This window comes from Talpa occidentalis, unplaced genomic scaffold (assembly GCF_014898055.3).
Source record: "Talpa occidentalis isolate TD23 unplaced genomic scaffold, MPIMG_talOcc4v2.1, whole genome shotgun sequence".
NCBI classification, from domain to species: domain Eukaryota; kingdom Metazoa; phylum Chordata; class Mammalia; order Eulipotyphla; family Talpidae; genus Talpa; species Talpa occidentalis.
In genome coordinates this window covers 38,836,470-38,856,815 of record NW_026555331.1, presented here as the reverse complement: position 1 = coordinate 38,856,815, position 20,346 = coordinate 38,836,470, and the positions used below count along the sequence as shown (strand labels likewise).

The following is a 20,346-nucleotide window of genomic DNA, read 5'->3' as shown; positions in this document are numbered from 1 at the left end:
TTCTTCATGTTTCCAAAATGAGGTTGAAATTCCCACTTCAATTCCCAAGAAGGAAAATATACAGTAGGTAGAATATTTCAGCTTCTGTATTTTCCTCAGTCACTCCTCCTCAGACTTACCTCATTTATTAATTTTGGAGAAAAACTGAACATGCTTATGTGGGTTCATGTTAGTTTTCTCCTTCTTTTAGAAGTCAGCCTGTCTAAAGGATGCACATATTTTCTGCTCCCTCATGTGAAAGCACGGTGAGACTTGTGGCTTAGTGAGTAACGCTGTCAACTGCAGGGGTAAAGTATTACCAAGCCTATAGGCTACAGATCTAAAGGTACTTTCTCCAAATAGCATTATCAGTAATAAAGGTGATATTTTGATCACCTTCTATCTATAGTCTATGACTTTTGTTACAGATTTTGAACTCAGAAAGAGGAGTGACACACATACCTTAGTCTCTCTTCTTAAGCCTTCTTCACTCTGTGTTCCATCTTTCCTATGAATTGATGATCTGTTCCACATGACATTGAGAAAATAGAAACCATGAGAGAGAATTCCCTCATAATTCCACTAGCAGAGCTATCTACTTAGTTGTACTGATTATCCATCTTTCATGCATTAGCTCTGTTGCAATGGAGAAAAGTAGTCTATAAACTTATACAAATATGAGTAGGACCAGTTGTGCTCTCAGTACCATTTCCTCCCTCTTTCCAGAATTCTATTCCTTATATACTTTCTCATCGCCTACTTTGCCAGTCTCTCCATGTCTACTGGACCATAGGACTGCCATACAGATATATTCCATTATTGTCTCTTATTTTTATATGGGAAAAAAAATCTTATACTATATCATCCTTCAGCTACCACCTCATTTTTCTGCTCCCATTCAGAACTATTTTGTAGTACTTGTCCATACTTGTCCTCTACTTCTTTCCATCTAATTCATTTTTTCCATCTAATTTCATTTTTAAACATATTTATATCAATGTCCTTTTTTCATCTCTCCACTAAAATTACATTTGTTCAAGTTACCAACAATCCAACAATGATGATATTGGAAAATCCTGCTAATCTTAACTTGGCCTTTTGGCACATTAGTTTTAACTTAAAAATTTCCTTTGGTGGGTTCTACGACATGAGAGACTACACTCTACTGTCCTCTTTTCCTCAATGTTTTTGTCTTCCTCTGCTCAATTTCTAATGGTTGGAATATCTCAGAGTTTGCACATAGGTTCCTTTACTTTTTGCTATCTATACTCCCTTCTGGGTGATCCAGTTCAAATCATGACTTTATATACCATCTATTTGTTAATGATGCTCAGTTTTGTATCTGTAGCCCTACCCTCTCCCTTGAGCAACAAGTTCACTTATTATTGGAGTAGTAGCCACTGTGATGGTATTAGCTATTATGAATAATGCTGCTATGACTGCCAAATTGCTAGTGTTAGTGTGAACATGCTTAAGTAACTACCTATGAGTAGAATTGCTGGGTTGTATGTTAAATTAACCTTTTATTTTTAAGAAACTGTCAAATTGTTTTCTAAAGTGGATGTATTATGATGTGGATTTTTCCACAACACTTGTAATTCTTCTTTTATTTATAGCCATTTGAGTGAATATGGAGTAATACTTCTTACATTTAATTTGCATTTCCAAATGGCTACTGACATTAAATATGTTTTTATGTTTTTAGCCACTTGCATATCTCCCTTAGTGAAATTCAATCTTTTGCCCATTTTTTAATTATCTTATTTTTAACTTGTCAAAGCTCTTTATATATTTTAGATGTAAGTCTTTTAGCAAATGCATGATATGCAGAAATATTCTCTCAGGTTGTCTTTTTATTTTTCTTAATAGCATATTTTGAAGTACAAAATTTTCCAATATTTTTGAAGTCCAATTATCAGTTTTATTATGGATCCTGTTTTTGATGTCATATCTAAGAATTCTTTGCCTAACCCAAGGTCATGAAGATTTTCTCCTATATTTACATTTAGGTGCATGATCCATTTCAAGTTAGTTCTATGTATGGAGTGAGGTAAGCGACTAAATTTATCTTTTTCCATGTGGCTATCCAACTGTCCTAGTACCATGTGTTGACAAGATTACCCTTTCACCCACTGAATTTTTTTTATTTGTGCATACAAGAACTGCTGTATAGGCGAGAAGTGCGGGGTTGGGGTGTGTGGAGGTGAGAGGAGGTGAGAGGATTCATCAGAGATAGAATGGGGAGCAGAACAGGCAGATCTACTGAAATACACTGCTGAGGGTAGAGCAGCGGGCGAGTCAGGAGAGGTCCGCTGCGCCATATGGGTTAGCTCCCTGGCCAAGAGATCAAACTCATGCTGCAGTGGCTGGCAATAGCTTGATAGTGCTGGGACTTTAACCCCTAAGTTACCAGGGAGACCCCTCACCTACTGAATTTCCTTAGCAACTTTGTCCAAAAGCAGTTGGCATTAATTGTAAGGGTTTATTTTTGGAATCCCAATTTGATTCTGTTGATCTATATGTCTGTTCATTTATAGTTATAATAAAGGCTCTCAAGACTGTTGAATGTAATCATATTGGGTATTGACTCAGAGCCCTATCAGTTAATTGTTATGTTTTTCAATTTAATAATTAGAAACTATTCAAAATCATTTTTTTTCTTACTTAGAATGTTTAATAGAACTTGAGCCAGTTCTGAGAACATTTGAAGAGATAACTTTTCATGAAGCTGTCATTCAACTAAAGAAAACAAAGGTAAATTACTGAATGAAATGCTAGAAATTAAAACTTTAAATAACATCATTTATTGGGCTTTTTGTTTAATGTAATTTAGTTTTTATCTATATTCTTTACACAGATATAGGCTACAGTATTGGTGCAGGAGAATTTACCAGAGACTATGAATACTAACTTTCCTTTGTCACAGAAGAGTTTTTCCCATTTCATTCATATTATTATCTCTAGATTTTCAGAGATCCATACAGCAAATATAAATTTAAAAGATGTAATGAATGCCAGTTGTGTATAATTAATACTCTAAATCTCTAGAATTTTTTAAATCCACATTTCTCTGAAGTCTTAATATATTGGTTTGACACCTTAGGCGATATTTGGCATCAGTGGAATTATTCTCAATCAATTGCTTACTGATATCCTGAAACATTATCATAGCCTTTAGCAAACAATCTGATTAGAGTATTCTCACTTATCTGCCCACAGTGGCCTGAAAACCCTCTTTGATTCTAATGAAAGGAAAAGTGTTTAAATGTCTCCACTGAAAAGGAAAGCACATTTTTCAGGAAAATTTTATCCCACGTGCTGTCTCTGATATTGTTTTTCATAGCCAACAGATTCTTTTCCAAATTAGTGACAATAGTTATATTGTCACTATATAACTCAGTTATGTCTAATAAGGTATACCTTACAACACAGGTGCTCCATGCTGAATGTATTCCATCTGTACCATGTCATCATTTAATTTAGATTGGACCCCAGTTCTCACAGACTATCCTAAATTACTTTTTTGCTTAAAGCACAGGACTAACAGAAATTCCTGCACTTTCCCTCCACTTCTGGTTGCTTCAATTCTATAGTTATCAATAGATTTTTAGGTTTGATTTGGTTCTATCTGACCCTTTTTTTGTTTGTTTGTTACTCTATATTCCAAATACAAGTGGTGTTTGTCTTTCTCCTTTTCACTTATTTTACTTAGCATAATATCCTCCAGTTCCATTCATGTTGTCACATATGGCAAATGTTTATCTTTTTTGGTAGCTGAATTACATTCCATTGTGTAGATATACATCTTCCTAATCTGCTCATCTGTCTTTGGTCACTTAGGTTGTGTCCATACATTGGCTCTTATAAACAGTGCTGCATTGAACATAGGAATGTACATACCCATCTGAATTAGTGTTTTTGCATTTCTTTGATACATACATAGGAATAGAATTGCTGAATCATCTAGTAGATCCATCTTCTATTTTCAGAAATCTCCAAACTGTTTTCCATATGAGCTGGATAAGTCTACATGCCAGGGTTGCTTTTTCTCCACTTCTTGACAACACTTATTTGGATATGAGCCATTTTCACAGGTGTGTGGTACGATGCATAAATCTTAAGACACTATCAATAATATCAATCCACTAACTGTTAAGGGTGAAAACGGCTTTGAATACCAAGTGCCTATTACAGTTGCTAGGAAGTACCTGTGTTTTTTGTACCTTCCAATCAATTCTAATAGTTCCTCTAGGACATTGCCGAGAATTAGTTATTACTCTATGAGTCAGTGTATTATAAGGCATTTCCCCCAGTCTTCTGCCATAAGCAGCTATAAAGTCAGGCAGGATATTAGACAACATTTTTTGTATTTTAGAAAAGTCCTTAAATGCAGTACAGGACATAATGTATTGTGATCATCATTAGAAATAGTGTGGATAATAATACCATGCATTGGAATAGCACTTCAGACTTAAAATGGCTTCTACATATTACTCCAAAGTACACATTTGGACAGGTGACAAGTCCATATAATATGCTAGATACTCCCTCTCCCCAATAATGGTAAATGAATTATTGGGCAGAGAATGGAGGGACAGCTAGTTCCACCTTGTGTCACTGGACAAAATGCTTGATTGCCACTGATTCATCAGGTTGAGAATCCACAAAAACCCAAACCTGATCAGGAAAACCCAATCTCTTTCCTATTGCGGCTTTTCTTTTCATCCAGCTGGAAGTGTTCATCCTATTAGCCAAAGTTTTCTTTTTTTTTAACTTCAACTTTATTTCTAAAAGGCACAGATGTTTTTATTTCCATTCATCTCCTTGACCATCAGGAAATAACAAACTGCAAAATAAGAGCCAGCTCAGGCTAACACACTGGCAGAGTCAAGAAACAATTATGTGCTTGCAATTGCCAAGTAACTCTAGTTCTCAAAACAAACAAAAAAACCCACGATAGTCACAAATACTAACCACATTCAACTGATAACCAGCATCTAGAAGTCACAGAGAGCATAACCTATCTTCTGCCTTCTCTTAGCACAAAGGAAAAGCACAGGAAGTTTCTATATGTGACAGCCAAATGTTTTGATTCCAGGTGATAAAGCCTGACTGAGTGGTTTATCACTCAGGTATTTATTTATTTCTGTGTTTAGAAAATAAATTTTTTACCAAGAAGCTACTCTCTGCAAGATCTCAAGACTCTCTTGATGCATTTTTTAGCTATAATTAGCATATAATTTATTAGTACAACTTATTGATTCAATATCTGTATAGATTGTGAAATGATCACCACAGTAAGTCTAGTTAACATCTGGTACCGTATACATAGTTACATTTTTTTTCTTGTGATGTGGACTACTAAATTTTTTTTTTAACTTGATGGATTATTGGTTTATTAAAAGCAGGTAAGATAAAGGCTACAGATTAACATCCAGATGGAAGGCATGCATAGGGTAAGGTTTGGGGAAAGGGTGTAGAGCCTCCATGCTCTCTCTTCAAGTGCTTCACTTTTTCCAAATCCCTATCCTTTTGGGTTTTTGTGGAGACGTCATTGCATAGTTGTGATTGAATAGATTACTGACCACTGATTCATAGATTCAAACTGCAGCCCCACTCTCCTCCCAGAGGTTGGGAGTGTGGGGAGTCCTTCCACTACTGAAAGTTCCAACTTTCCTAGTCACATGATTGGCTTCCATAACAACCAGCCTCCATCCTTGTTACCTATGGGCATTCAAAAAGTTACACCACTCATAAAACAAAAGACATCTTTATAGCTCTCATCACTTTGGAAATTTCAGTGGTTTTAGAAGCTCTGTGCCAGGCCCAGATATATAATTTTTTATTGTAAGTCAACAATATTATAGCTACACAATTACAGATTATTTCTTGGAGGTGCATACATATTTTCAAATTAATGTTTTTTTTTCTTCAATGAATGGCCACAATTGGAATTTCTGAGTATTTCTAGTCATATAGTAGCTCTATTTTTAATTTTTTGTAAAACCACCATATTGTTTTTGTTAGTGGTTATACCAGTTTACATTTTTCACCAACAGTACACAGGGTTCCCTTTTCTACTGCCTCACTTGTTATTTGTCTTTCTGATTATAGCCATTCTAACAATTTATGAGGTGATATCTCGTTGCAATTTTCATATGCATTTCCCAGATTATTAGTGGTGTTGAGCATCTTTTCATGTATTTGCTCATCTTCTATATGTCTTCTTTGGGGGAAAAAAAGTCTCTTCAGATCCTTTGCCCATTTTTAACCAGACTGTTTTTGTTGTTTAGTTGTAGGAGTTCTTTATAATATTTTGGATATTAATCCTTTATCAAATAGATGATTTACAGATATTTTCTGTACATTTGAAAAAAAAATTTGGTAGGTTGCCTTTTCATTTTGTTGATAGTTTTCCCTGCTTTGCAGAAACTTTTTAGTTTCCTGTAGTTGGTTTCTGTTGTCTCTGCTTTTGGAGTCAGATCCAAAAATTCATCACCAAGACAAATGTTAAGATGCTTACCACTTACATTTTCTATTAGGAGTTTTATGGTTTCAGATCTTGATTTCATTGTCAGTTAATTCCATTGTCAAGTCTTTATTCCACTGTCAGTTAATTTTTGTGTCTGGTATAAGATGATAGGGTAGTTTCACACTTTTGCATGTGGCTGACAAGTTTTTCTAACACCTTTTATTGAAGAGACCGTTCTTTCCCTATTATATATTCTTGGCTCTTTTGTTGTTAATTAATTAATTAGCCATATTTGTACACAGGGTTATTTCTAGATTCTCTATTCTGTTCCACTGAATTGATTTATGGGTCCTTTTTATGCCAGTACGATACTGACATTGCTATTGTGGCTTGCCTAATCTGTTGACACAACCTTTGATTCAAAAGGGAAGTTGCATGAAGGAAACCACTACCCTTAGTCAAACTAAAACTTGACAGTGGCAATATATTACTACATGAGTTTTTTAGGAACTATGTTTTGATTCTTTTGATAACTTTTCACTGACTTTCACCCTTTTATTTTCAGTCTTTTCCAGAGCAATCCAATTTCTCCACTTCTTAATAGAAAAAAATTTTCTTTTTGCTTTATCTTTCAATGCAAATGCCCTTTTCTCTCCTCACAACTTTCTCTTCTGCCAAGCAAGGGGGATAGGAAGTTCTGTTTTCTTGGTTATGAAGTAGAAGAGAAACATTATAGTTCCTTTTTTTGTTCCCAACAACTTAAACATTAGAAACTATATTTAAAATTGCTTTTTTTAAGAAGAAAATTTGGCTTGTAATATAAAGTAATTTAAAATGTATTTCAAAAACTTTATAAAACATTTACTAATAACATTACTTCTTTTGGTGTTTTTGAGTTGCTGTATTGTTTTCACTTTGAGTTGTGAGCTGTTTTCCTTTCCTTTTCTTTTTTTAATCTTTACATCAATTCTGTAAAACTGGTAGAGCAGGAATATTATCTGCATTTTATAGATGAGATAACTGAGATATAGAGTAAGTTTAGTCACACAAAACCCTACAAAGCTAGATTACAGCAGGGCTAAAAGTAGAATACAAATTTAATAGGATTTTTGATAAAGAAATTTCTGAAACGTTGATCACTATTTAGGGTGACTTGTTTTATTTGAGTTTCCTACATTTTTCTCAGCTCTTTGAGCCAGCTTCTATAATTCATGTATTTATAGATAACAATTCCTGTATCTTGAGGTAGTAGAAACTGAACCAATTTTTTTTTCCTAAACATTCCACTTCATTCCTTGGAATCCACTCACTGGTTCATGAATAGTTTGAATTAGAATAACTGATCAGTTATAAGAAATTATGCTCTTCAAGGATATTGCGTTATCAGAAATATTTGGTAAGTATAAAAAGCATAGAAAAACTGCATATAATAAAAATAGATGCAAAGACCAGTTTTATAGCTTCACATAAAAGTGTATTTAACAAATGTTCATTGTATAGGTACATTATGTCTGTATATATTGAGATGAATATTTCTTTTTTGTTTTTCTTCTTTTCTTCTTTTTGTTTTTTTGTTTTGTTTTGTTTTTGTTTAGAGAAAGAAAAAAGTTTATTGAGGAAAAAGGGATAGAAATAAAGTAGGATTCCCAGGCCCGTGGCACCAGGCCAGGGAGGGGCAAGGAAGTTTGAGATGAATATTTCTTCTTACTGGAATTCCCTTTCCTTGTAATGTAGTAGACATTCGTAAGTATAAAAAAGGGAGGGGCAAGTGAGAAACCCACCAGTAAAGCAGTTAGCATTGATTTGGGGAAGAGAAGCAGACTAAATTTGTTTTCATATCTCTCAGTAGTGATGTTAACTAATCCAAGCCTGGTTTGTAGAGACAGGAGTAAATTAATGACTTTAATACAAAAGTTAACATTTAAATAAATCATCTGCAAACGTCTACCATTTCTTGAATTCTTATTAAGTCTCAGGGCATTTTTGCATGTATTACTTTTAATCACCCTTACAATTACCCTGCAAAAGGTAGTATTCTTATCTCTAGCTTATAGGTCAATAAACTGAGATTAAGTCTCATATCCAAGATCAAACAGTTAGGTATCTGGGATTCTAAATCAGATCTAATTGACTGCTTAGGACATACTGCCTCCTTTACTTAGTTACCCTCATTTTCTTTTATCTATAAAATTTAAATAATTATAGTACTTATAAAGCTCAGTGCCTAAAGTACAGTAAATGCTTAATACTTATGGATAAACAAACACAAACTGAAATTTATTATGTACCTAGCTTGCACCAGAAACTTTATATTCATTATCTTACTTAATCTCTGCAATAGTTCTGCATGTGGGTGTTATTCCATTTTTATATATGAAGCCTTAAAAGATCAATAACTTGCTCAATGTAATCAGTTACTATGAGGCCTGTGTCTCTAAAATTTTTTGCCCTATTTTATACTGTATCTATCTTTTTTAATAAATTATTTTATTTTATATAATTCTTACATCATTTTTTCATTTTTGCATAATGTCTGCATTTTCATTTTGGTTATATTCCCCATACATTTCCCACCCCCTTTTTCTTACCCTAATCCCTCTTCTCCTCTCCTCTCCCCTCACTGTAGTGTGTCTCTGGTCTATAGTTGCTTGTTGATTTTGATTTTTACTTTATTGCAATTAGTCTTTTTCCTGGTCTCTTATTTAGGTTTGCTAAATTCCTGCTATGAGTGAGACCATCCGGTATTTTTCTTTTTTTTTCTGCCTTATTTCGCTGAGCATGATCCCTTCCAGCGCCATCCATGTTGCTGCAAATTGCATGAGTTTATCTTTTTTGATTGCTGAGTAATATTCCATTGTGTATATATACCACATCTTCTTGATCCAGTCATCTATTTTTGGGCATTTGGGTTGTTTCGAAAGCTTAGCTATTGTAAATAGTGCTGCTATAAACATAGGGGTGCAGGTGCCCTTTGGAAATAATGTTTCTGTGTCCTTTGGGTAAATACCTAGGAGTAGAGTTGCTGGATCATATGGAAGCTCTATCTTTAGTAGGATAAGAAATCTCTACACAGCTTTCCATAGTGGTTGGACCAGTTTGCACTCCCACCAACAATGCAGGAGAGTTCCTTTTTCTCCATATCCTCACCAACATTTGTTGTTGCTAGTTTTTTTAATATGTGCCATTCTCACTGGTGTAAGATGGTAGAGATACCTTGTAGGTTTGATTTGTATTTCCCTGATTACTAGTGATGTTGAACACTTTTTCATATGCCTGTTGGCCATTTGCATTTCCTCTTTTGAGAAGTTTCTTTTGAGCTTTCCTGCCCATTTTTTGAATGGATTATTTTCTTTGTTTTTTTGAGTCTCATCAGCTCTTTGTAGATTTTTGTGATCGGTCCTTTATCATTAGTGTTGTGTGCAAAAATTTTCTCCCAGTCAGTGGGGCTTCTCTTTGTTTTGATTATTGTCTTTTTTGCTGTGCAGAACTCTTTAATTTGATGTAGTCCCAGCTGTTTATCATTGCCTTCACTATCACTGCTTTGGGTGATGTGTCTGTAAATCATGTGTTTGAGGTGCATGTCATATAATGTTTCGCCTATACTGTATCTATCTTTAAGTTATTTATTATATCCTCAACTGATTTAGGTTTTCTTTCCATTGATTTTGTATAAACATATAAAATATGTTAAGTGAATTGTTGGTATAATTTCCTAATGACCTCCAAATTAAAGTACATTTATATATTCATTCTAGTTACAGAGTGCTTCAAGTACTATTCACTTATGTGAGAAGAAAATGGAATTATCTCTGAACATATCTGTAAATCATGGTCCACAGGAGGTAAAAAAAATTGCTGATAAACTCAAAATATAAAAAGGATGGGAAAATTATTCAGTCTAACTTCTTCTTTTATGAATGGGAAATTAAAGGCAGGAGAGATTTAAGCACTTGTTAGCTAGCCAGTGGCAATCTTCAACTTGAAATCCAGCTTTCTTTATTCTCAGTTCATTGTTCAACTCATCAAATCATAGTACTTGCCTCGTTTTGGTATTAATTTTTGTACATGTTATTGTTTTATATGATGAATGTCATTACAGGGAAGTACATAGGCAAATCATTGATTACAGTTCTGCCACTATATTTATGCCTTCTTATCCAAATGTAAAATAACTATAATACCTTCCTTGTCCTTATCTCCTACAATGGTTAATAAACTCATTATGGGGCCTCCCTGGTGGCGCGAGGAAAAAGGAACTCTCCTGCACTGTTGGTGGGAGTAATGATTATTACAAATAGTTTTTCCATATTTCTACAAAATCTCAGAGACTATTTTCAGTGAATAAGACACTTGAAACCTGCAACCTATGAAGCTATCTGTAGCCACTGCAGCACGAGTTCACTCCCCGGCTAGGGAGCTACCCGCATGGAGCATCAGACCTCTTGTGACTTGCCCACTGCTCCCCTCACCAGTGTATTTCAGTCAATCCACCTATTCTGTTCCCCACTCTGTCTCTGGTGAATCTTCTCACCCCCTATACCTCTGGCCTGTTACTCTAGTTCTTGTATGCATAAATAAATAAATTTAGAAAAAAGAAAATAAAATCATTGTGGCCATCCAAAAAGGCATAAAACCTAATTTCCCAATGATCATGCAATAAAGGATATCATTATTTGGGGTATGCTGCTATTTTCACAAAGCATTCAGATACTTGAATTATCTTTTCCCTTTCCTGCCTAGAAAAAGCACTGCCATTTTATGTGCTATAAAATGTGAGGAAAATGAATGACTATAAAATATGGCTATAAATCATGTGACTATACAATTTGTGACTGCTCAAAAGGAAAGATTTTTTTTTTTTTAAGATTTATTTATTTATTTATACAAGCACTGGGTACAGTCAGAAGCGCGTGAAGGTGAGAGAATTCACCAGAGCCAGAGCAGGGAGCAGAGCAGGCAGAAGGACCGAAGTACACTGCTGAGGGGAACATCGGGCGGCAGGAGAGGTCTGCGCGCCATGTGGGACCCTCCTCCGGTGGCCAGGGAGCAGCCAGGGATCCAACTGGCGCTGCAGAGGCTGCGGGCAGCTTCGCAACTCAGCGCTCAACCGCTGCGCCACCGGGGAGGCCCAGGAAAGATTTCTTTTAGTAGCAGTCATTCAGACTTCATATTAATAATTTCTTGTAAGAATATATGATGTTAATTTTACAGACTCAGAAAGTATTAAAACTTTCCAAATGAACCTTAAGACACAGTGCCTCGTTTTTGAAGTCATGAAGCCACTAAAATGTATTAATACCTCCAAAATGAACCTTACAGCACAATACATAGTTTTTGAATCACTTTTATGTGTTGGATCTTAGAGCCCATATATTCACATTTTTAAATAGATTACAGATGCTGTAAAAAAAGAACCTGAGAGTCAGATAGTTTAAATGCCTTGTCAGTGATTCACAATTACATGACAGTGCTAGGAGAACCAAACTATATTAGTTTGTCTGTGGTTTTCCATCCCTCTGTGTTGAAAGAAATTGAGGCATTGAGACTAGCAATAGGTATTTGCTCTAAATCAATAAGAAACCAGAGTTGCAGGTTTCAAGTGTCTTATTCACTGAAAATAGTCTCTGAGATTTTGTAGAAAATATGGAAAAACTATTTGTAATAATCATTGCCCATTTTGAATTGATAAAGAAATTGGGGTGTGTGTGTGTGTCGAATTTCATAAGGTATAATTTGTTGTAGTATTGATTACTTATAATAAGCCAAAACAAGAATTTTTTAGAAATTAAAGCTGTATATAATTTTTGAAATGATATTTCATAATCCTAAATGGTTTCCCTCTATTTACTTTAGGAATCATGTGGAACCTCTCAGCACTATAAAAGTAGTGTCTCTTCTGGAACTTCAAGGTCCCTGTCAGTGCCTCAAGACAATGGTTTTTTATCTAGTATGTACATTTTTTTAGTCAATACTACTTGTAATTTTTCTGTTTTCTTTCAAGATCATATTCTTGGCAAGAAATCATGGTTTATATGGAATACATCTTTCACTTGCATTCATAACTCATTTTTAAAAAGCGACAGTCTAAAGATATGATAATACTACTGAGATGTTCAAAAAATATATTTAAGTATTAGAGACATTGTGTTAGACACCATAGAAAGATACTAAAAAATATCTTCTAAGAAAGGAGAAATGTTTCTAAGTAACGAGTATGACACAGAAAGTGATGGAAGAGATGTGGTCTAGAGCTAAGACAGAGTAGTGACAGAGTACTATGTTTTACAAAGTACTTTCACAACAACCTTGTGAGGGAGTTATTCCTCATTTTACAGATTTTTAAGATCAAGACTTCTGGATTACATAGTTAGTAATGGCACATCCAAGACTGAAAGCCAAGCCTTTTGATAATTTTATGTCACTCCACTGTATCATGTTATCATCATGAAGAAATTATTTCTGGCTGAAGGTTGGACCTATAGTTACAAAGGATGGGAATTCCAGGCAAAGGAACAACATAGAGGCCAGAAGCCAGAGAACAGTGAGTAGTTGGCCTTAATAGGCAAAGAGGGTTTAAAAAAAAAAAAAAAAGGAGGTAAAGATCACTAGGGTGGAATTATTATAAATTCTAACACTAAGCTAAGTTATTTGGACTTTTATATTTGAATAGAGAGCAACTTTTGTAAGTTTTTGAAAAAGGGTGCCACATGGTAAAAATTTTTCCCTTAGAAAGATTCATCCTGATTGGAATATATAGGATATTTCAGAAGGAAAAGTAGACTTACATTGGGGATGCCAGTTGGATTATTGGTCTATTACTATAGCAAAGATAAGAGATTACAAGAAAGGAACAGTGGTGTCAGAGATGTTACATAGGACACACTGATAAGACTACAACTTTTCTCTTGCAGGAAGAAAGAGAAAAAGATAAACAATTTGTTAAACCTGGTAAACAGGAAAAAGCATTGGTGCTACTAACAGAAATAAGAGTTGAAACAGGTCTAGGAGTTAAAATGAATAAGTGTCTCATGTTTTTGTATATGAGATACTTAGCAACATATATGAGGGTGATAGTGAGTGAACTGTTGAAAATGTAGGACTAGGTTCAATGAAAACAAAAAGTTTAATTACATGGATTTATTTACAAAGAGAAGTGGCAGTTGAGGCCATGAAGTTGATTAGGATTGCCAAAGAGTATAGAAACACACATGCCATCGATGAGTTTGGAAGACATATTTAAAGTACAGTAGGAGCCAAGAAGACACAGAAGTAAAATTCTGTGATTTTTAATTTACAAAGACAAACACAAATATGGTGAAAGTATTCAGTATAAACCTTTGTTCTAAAAAATAGTATTTACTTGCTGAATTGGGTTTATGATCTTACTTGAAAAACAATGAAAAATTAAAGACATTGAATATTACTCTCTGTATGCTCCAAATGATAACATTTTAGCAAATAGAGATATCTAAGAATATCTTACAGTTAATGAAGATGTTATGTTTTATAGGAAAAATGCAAGACTATTCTGTGCTGCATCAATGTCCAGTAAATCACAGCTGTGATAGTAACGTTTATACAACTCAGAGGGTGACATTCTGTGATCACAAGACTAGTGTACCCTCTACAGCAACAATAAATTCACTCTCAGCTGAGGGAAATTCAGGTAAATATTTCTTGTGATACACTTTTTAAATTATGTCATTTACTTGACACAACAATATGTTCAATACATGTGCCATACAATTACAGTTTTATTTGCCTTTATTTCATCAATATGAAAAATATGTATCATCAGTAGGAAAGCACTTCTAATCTCAAGGATATGAGCACTGGCATGTAATAAAGGCCCAAATGATGTTCCATGAACATCCAGCTAGGGAGGAAGTACTTACATTTTTCTAAAGATCTGAGAAGAAAATAATGTGATTTTTGCCCCATAATTTATAACAGATAAAAAGACAGTCCTTTTTCTAAGACGGAAAGGGAGGAATATTTGAATGGCTCCTGAAAGTTAATAATCTACCCCAAATACTGGTATACCACATTGGTATAATTATATGAAAATCATAATTACATGAAAATCAAAATCTTACTATTGCTTTTCTTACGTAATTTTACTCATAGCTATATATCTTCTCACCTTTTTAAGTGTCTTCCCTTATTTAACTACAGAGCGATTACAGCCTGGTATAGCCCAACAGTGGATCCAGAGTAAAAGGGAAGACATTGTGAACCAGATGACTGAAGCCTGCCTTAACCAATCGCTAGATGCCCTGCTGTCTAGGGACTTGATCATGAAGGAGGACTATGAACTCATTAGTACCAAACCAACAAGGACCTCAAAAGTCAGACAATTACTGGACATCACTGACATCCAAGGAGAAGAATTTGCCAAAATTATAGTACAAAAGTTGAAAGATAATAGGCAAATGGGTCTTCAGCCTTACCCGGAAACACTTTTAGTTTCTCAATTACCATCTTTAAATTTATTTCAAAATAAAAGTGTATAGGTGACTCTTTTGCAAGAAGTAAAGACAGTTTTATAAAGGAGTTTTTTATATTTCTGATATTTTGATCAAATTGTTTTTATAAAACCCATATGAGTATTAGAAGCTTTAATGAAGTTTCTTCTTCAGGTAAATATTAGTCTCCTTTCATAACATTACAGTATTCTTTAATATAAGTAGAAAGTTTTCATTTTCTTACATAGTTCACTATTTTGTCTCATGGTTAATTAAAAACATTTTTAAAGTGTAATAATTATATTCTTGTGAATAACAATATCAAAGTGTCATATTTCACATGCACTCTGGATTATTTATTATTTGTCTAAGACATAATTTTGCCTTATGAAGTATGCCCTTTATACTTAGAAAGTAGTAGTTCAGCCTTCCTGTTGTACAATCCCATGTTCTTTAAACTCTATTATTCAGATTACATTAAGTTTTATTTATTGAATTCTACTTTTGAAAAATCATTTCACACCTGAACATTACATAATGTTATAAAGCAATGTTACTTCAATAAATAAATAAATAATTTCAAAGGTAAAATAGATAAAAAGTATATAAAGAAAAAAGTTAATTTTTCAACATGGGACTTTGTCCTCCTGTCTAACCCCAGCCTTCCCCATTGTCACAGCAACTAGCAGCCTTCATTCTCACATTTAAAGTGTCTATCTTTTGGGAAAGGGTCTTAATATCATTAAACACTGCAGCTTGTTTTCTTATACTCACAGTATATCACGTATAGGCTTCTAGATCATAGCTCTACTCATTCTTTCTAATTGCTGAACAATATTATCAGGACTACTGTGTTGTTTCCTTTACTTATATATACCAAATTTAGTTCAAATAATAAAGATATAATGGTTTGTTTTTTTTTTCTTGGTTAACAGGTTTTAGCGCAAAATAAAAGCTTACAAGGAATAATAGCCCTTTTCTTAAAAAGTGTTTTAATGAAGTCAGCAAAAATTAAGATAAAGGATATATTTGAAATTACAAACTTTCAAGAAAATCTAGACCTATAAATTTTTAAAAAGATGAATAAGAGTAAAAAATTATTTCAACGACATTTAGGTAATTAAATTATTAAAATTAGTAAGTATTTTAGGGCTGCCCCTGGTGGCGCAGCGGTTGAGCACTGGGCTGCGAAGCTGCCCACAGCCTCTGCAGCACCGGTTCGATCCCTGACCGCCAACAAGGGGTCCACATGGCATGCAGACCTCTCCTGCCGCACCCGCTGCTCCCCTCAGCAGTGTGTTTCGTATGTGTGCCTGTTCTGCTCCCTGCTCTGGCTCTGGTGAACTCTCTCACCCTCCTGCGCTCTGACTGAACCCAGTGCTTGTATGAATAAATAAATCTTTAAAAAAAAAAATTATTAAATAAGTATTTTAAAAATACCACTTTGGAACTTGGCATTAACTTATGCCTAATTACTGTGCCTCTAAGAAATGAGAAGTTAATGGAACTAAGCATATAAGTTATATGGCATTTTATCTTTTTTTTAAGGGTTAGGATAAATAATTTGGGAAGTGAGAAAAAATATTGTATACAAAACCAGTAATACAGGGCCTCCCCAGTGGCACAGCGATTAAGCGCTGGGTTGCGAAGCTGCCCGCAGCCTATGTGGCGCCAGTTCGATCCCCACTGCTCCCAGGCCACCTGAGGAGGGTCCCGCATGGCGCACAGACCTCTACTGCCACCCGCTGCTCCCCTCAGCAGTGTACTTCAGTCCTTCTGCCTGCTCTGCTCCCCGCTCTGGCTCTGGTGAATTCTCTCACCCTCTCGCACTTCTGACTGTACCCAGTGCTTGTATGTATAAACAAATAAATAAATAAATCTTAAAAAAAAAAAAAACCACTAATACAAAAAGATTTATGCCTGCGTTCACAACAGCATTATTTACAATAGTCAAGACATGGAATCAATCTAAGTTCCCACCAATAGAAGACTGGATAAAGAAATTGTGGCATATATACTCATGGAACACTACTCAGTTATTTAAAAAGATGGAATAGTACCTTTTGAGACAATATTGTTGGATCTTGAGATGATTATGCTAGGTGAAATAAGTGAAAGGCAATTACCAGGTGGGTTCACTCATTTATGAAATACAAATAACCTAAGAAAACAAACGAAAGCACAACAAAAATAACTAGGCTGGGAGCCTCCCTGGTAGCACAAGGGTTAAGACACAGCCTATGAGGCAATCTGCAGCCTCTGCAGCACATTTTTGATTCCCGGCCAGCCAGGGAGCAACCCACATGGCACAGCAGACCTCTCCTGACTCACCCGCTGCTCCCCTCAACAGTGTATTTCAGTCAGTTTGCCTATTCTGTTCCCTACTCTGTCTCTGGTGAATCCTCTCATCCCCCGCATCTCTGGCCTGTACTCCAGATCTTGTATACATACATAAATCTTAAAAAAAAAAATTAAATAGGCTGAAAAATACAGTGTATAGGAAGCCAAACTGATTGTTTCATAGTGTTTTCATAACTTTTTCTTAAGATAGTATCAGTTGGAGGAGGACCCTATTCTCAAGGAAAGTACTTTTTCATGACTAAATGACCTGCTAAATAAACATAAAGCAGGCAATTACAGGTTACAGAAAGTTAAAAATTAAATGAATAAGGTCTTGTGAGAGAGAATTTGCGTGTGAAATTGAAAGAACTGGTTTGTTTTCCATGGTAGGAATGCCTCTCCTAGCATGACACTCCCCAGTGGAATATTATGGGAGTGAGGGTCAACACACTGAGGCAGTGAGGGAAGGACTTTAAAGCAAAAAGAGCTGGAAGACAGTGGTGGGGAGTTATGAGAGACGGTGAAGAGGTACAGTCCAGAGCCAAAAGTACAATTAGGAATTTTATTTTAAACATGGAAATGCCTGAAAAGTTTTAAGGAGAAATTTGTGCCCATGGATGGCTTTGTGACAAGCAGATTTGGGGGGAGAGAAGAAGCAAGAATGAGATTCCAGTTACATACCTGAACTAGAGTGGAGCAGTTTTAGCACAGAGATGAAACATGGATGTTGAAATTAGAACAAAGACAATGTGGTAATGATTTAGATACAAGGGAAGGAAAGGATTAAGGATTACTCCTAGGTTTGGGACCTAAGAAATATAGTGAGTAGGAGAAAATTACTTTGACTTATGGCCCCCTGAAGACATCCCAGGGATCTCAAATTCATATTTGTTACACTTTGAGGAATGCTGGCTTTAAGCAACAACAACAAAAAAAAATTGAAACATTAAAATACTAATAGAGAATATCATTAAATAATCCTCCATGTTATTAGACAAGAACTTAATTCTTGTTAACTGAATCAAAACCTCTTTTTTGGTCTTCTTACACTCATATTATGCTAGCAAAGATAACTTCCTCCTTCTAAGAATAAATAATCTTTTGTTTCTGCATTTCTCCTCCAACTTGTTGAGTGCTTTTATCCTTTTACTCTACTCCAACAGTGCCCTTCTGCAGGATCCTTCCAGTAATACTTGGACCTGCTCAAGACTTTTTCATATTAAAAAGTCTTAACCCCTTCTATTTATCTCTTTCCTTCCTCTTTTCATTATAGCTAGACTTCTTCCTTTGCTTTTTAAAGTTATAAAGTAAAAAATATATAAAAATAAAATTAGATAAAATACATGAATAAAAATTTTAAATACAAAGTGAAAGTGATAGATTATCCCTAACTACCAGAATAATCACAATTCACAGTCTGGTATAAAGTATATAGATTTTGCTTTTCAATAAACTAATTGCACATGCCATTCTGGTACTTTTTAATGTATCAGTTTATATAAATTTCCATCATTATTTTAAACCACTATGTGGTATGCCATTATACAGATATCCAATAAATATCCTATCTCACATTTAAGGAAATTTAACATTTCCAGCTTTTTGCTCTGAGTAGTGTGAAAAGGTATATATGCTTTTGCACATTGGTAGAAACATAACTAATTGAATCAAAGACTACAAACGGGCCTCCCTGGTGGTGCAACAGGTTAAGATGCAACCTACGTAGCAATCTGCAGCCACTGCAGCACGAGTTCAATCCCCCAGCCGGCCAGGGAGCAACCCACATGTCACAACAGACCTCTCCTGACTCGCCCACTTCTCTCAACAGTGTATTTTGGTCAATCTGCCTGTTGTGTTCCCCACTCTGTCTCTGGTGGATCCTCTCACCATCCGCACCTCTGGCCTGCACCCCAGTTCTTATATATGCATTAATAAATAAAATCTTAAAAAAAAGACTACAAACATTAAAAATATTGGTGAATATTGACAAATTTCCTCCTAAGAGTGTACCATTGACACACCCACAATAAAGTAATTGTGATCAGACTTTTTGAAAGTGCTGTTTAAGCAGTTCTCACTTTTGTATATCCTAGTCACGCTCTACTCACTCCCTTGTCCACTTAATCTGGCTTCTGTTTGAACCACTCCCCTGAAATTGCTCTTACCAAAAATGACTAACATGCCCGCCCCATTTTTCAGTCCAGACAAAATGTTTTCTGTCTTCCTATTTGATGTGACTGACTACTCCTTCCTTTATGAATGGTTCTCTTTCTTGTGACCACATTTACCTCTGTTCTTTCTCCTGGTAGTGTCTTTAAGTACTAGTTTTGGGCCTCTTCTCTTATTCTATGTCTTTTCTCTGATATACCCCCATTGGTCTTGTAATGTGGACATCAATGACTCCCAAAGTCTACCCTCTCTCCTCCACTCCAGATTTACTTCATACTTGACCTGCCCACTTGAATGTTCCACAGGAACCTCCACATTCCAGAGGTGACCTTTTCACTCCTCACCACAACACACGCCCTGAACTAGCTTTTCTTCTTAGGTTTTATATCTCAGTGAACAATACCACCATTTATCCAAATAAGCTCAACTCTTCTCTCTCTTACTGCCCCTTTCCTCAACTGTCCAATTCCCCACAGTTCATATCTAATTAAACACAATTCCTGCTGTTTTTATCCCCACAGATTTATTTTCAGTTTGACAACTTTTCCCATCTCCACTGAATTATCATACTTCAGATCAACAATATTTCTTTACCAGACAACTGTCAGCTTAGACAATCACCTGGTACTTAAAGAGCAAACCCATCCAAGTCACCCTCTGGCTGAAAACACTTCAGTGACTTACTATGCTGAGGGGAAAAAATCTACAAGATCTGAGTCTGCTGATCTCTGATCTCATGTCACACCATCCTCTTGTGCCTCCTCTGCGGTTCACTGGCATCCTTTCTCTTTCTTTCACAAATAGTATCTTTCCTGACAGGAATCTGGGGCCAGATACTGTCCCTTGTATCACCCGCGTATTTCTTTTCTATTTTTCAAACTGTAAATATTTGGTTTGATTATTTATTGTCTATTGCTTTAT

The 20,346-nt window shown here is 35.2% G+C and overlaps 1 protein-coding gene across 2 annotated transcripts in view; it reads left to right on the top strand.

The window, feature by feature from the left end:
• RIPK2 (receptor interacting serine/threonine kinase 2) overlaps positions 1-16,018 on the top strand; it is a 33,028-nt gene extending 17,010 nt beyond the window's left edge. Inside the window, exons 7-11 of one of the 2 annotated variants that reach the window (XM_037504343.2) lie at positions 2,648-2,733; positions 10,207-10,293; positions 12,305-12,398; positions 13,962-14,117; positions 14,627-16,018. In XM_037504343.2, coding sequence (XP_037360240.1) covers positions 2,648-2,733; positions 10,207-10,293; positions 12,305-12,398; positions 13,962-14,117; positions 14,627-14,964 — 761 coding nt within the window. In that variant the 3' untranslated portion in view covers positions 14,965-16,018. The remainder of the gene's footprint in view (positions 1-2,647; positions 2,734-10,206; positions 10,294-12,304; positions 12,399-13,961; positions 14,118-14,626) is intronic. The other variant, XM_037504348.2, reaches the window with a different exon arrangement.
• The last annotated feature ends 4,328 nt before the right edge of the window (positions 16,019-20,346 follow it).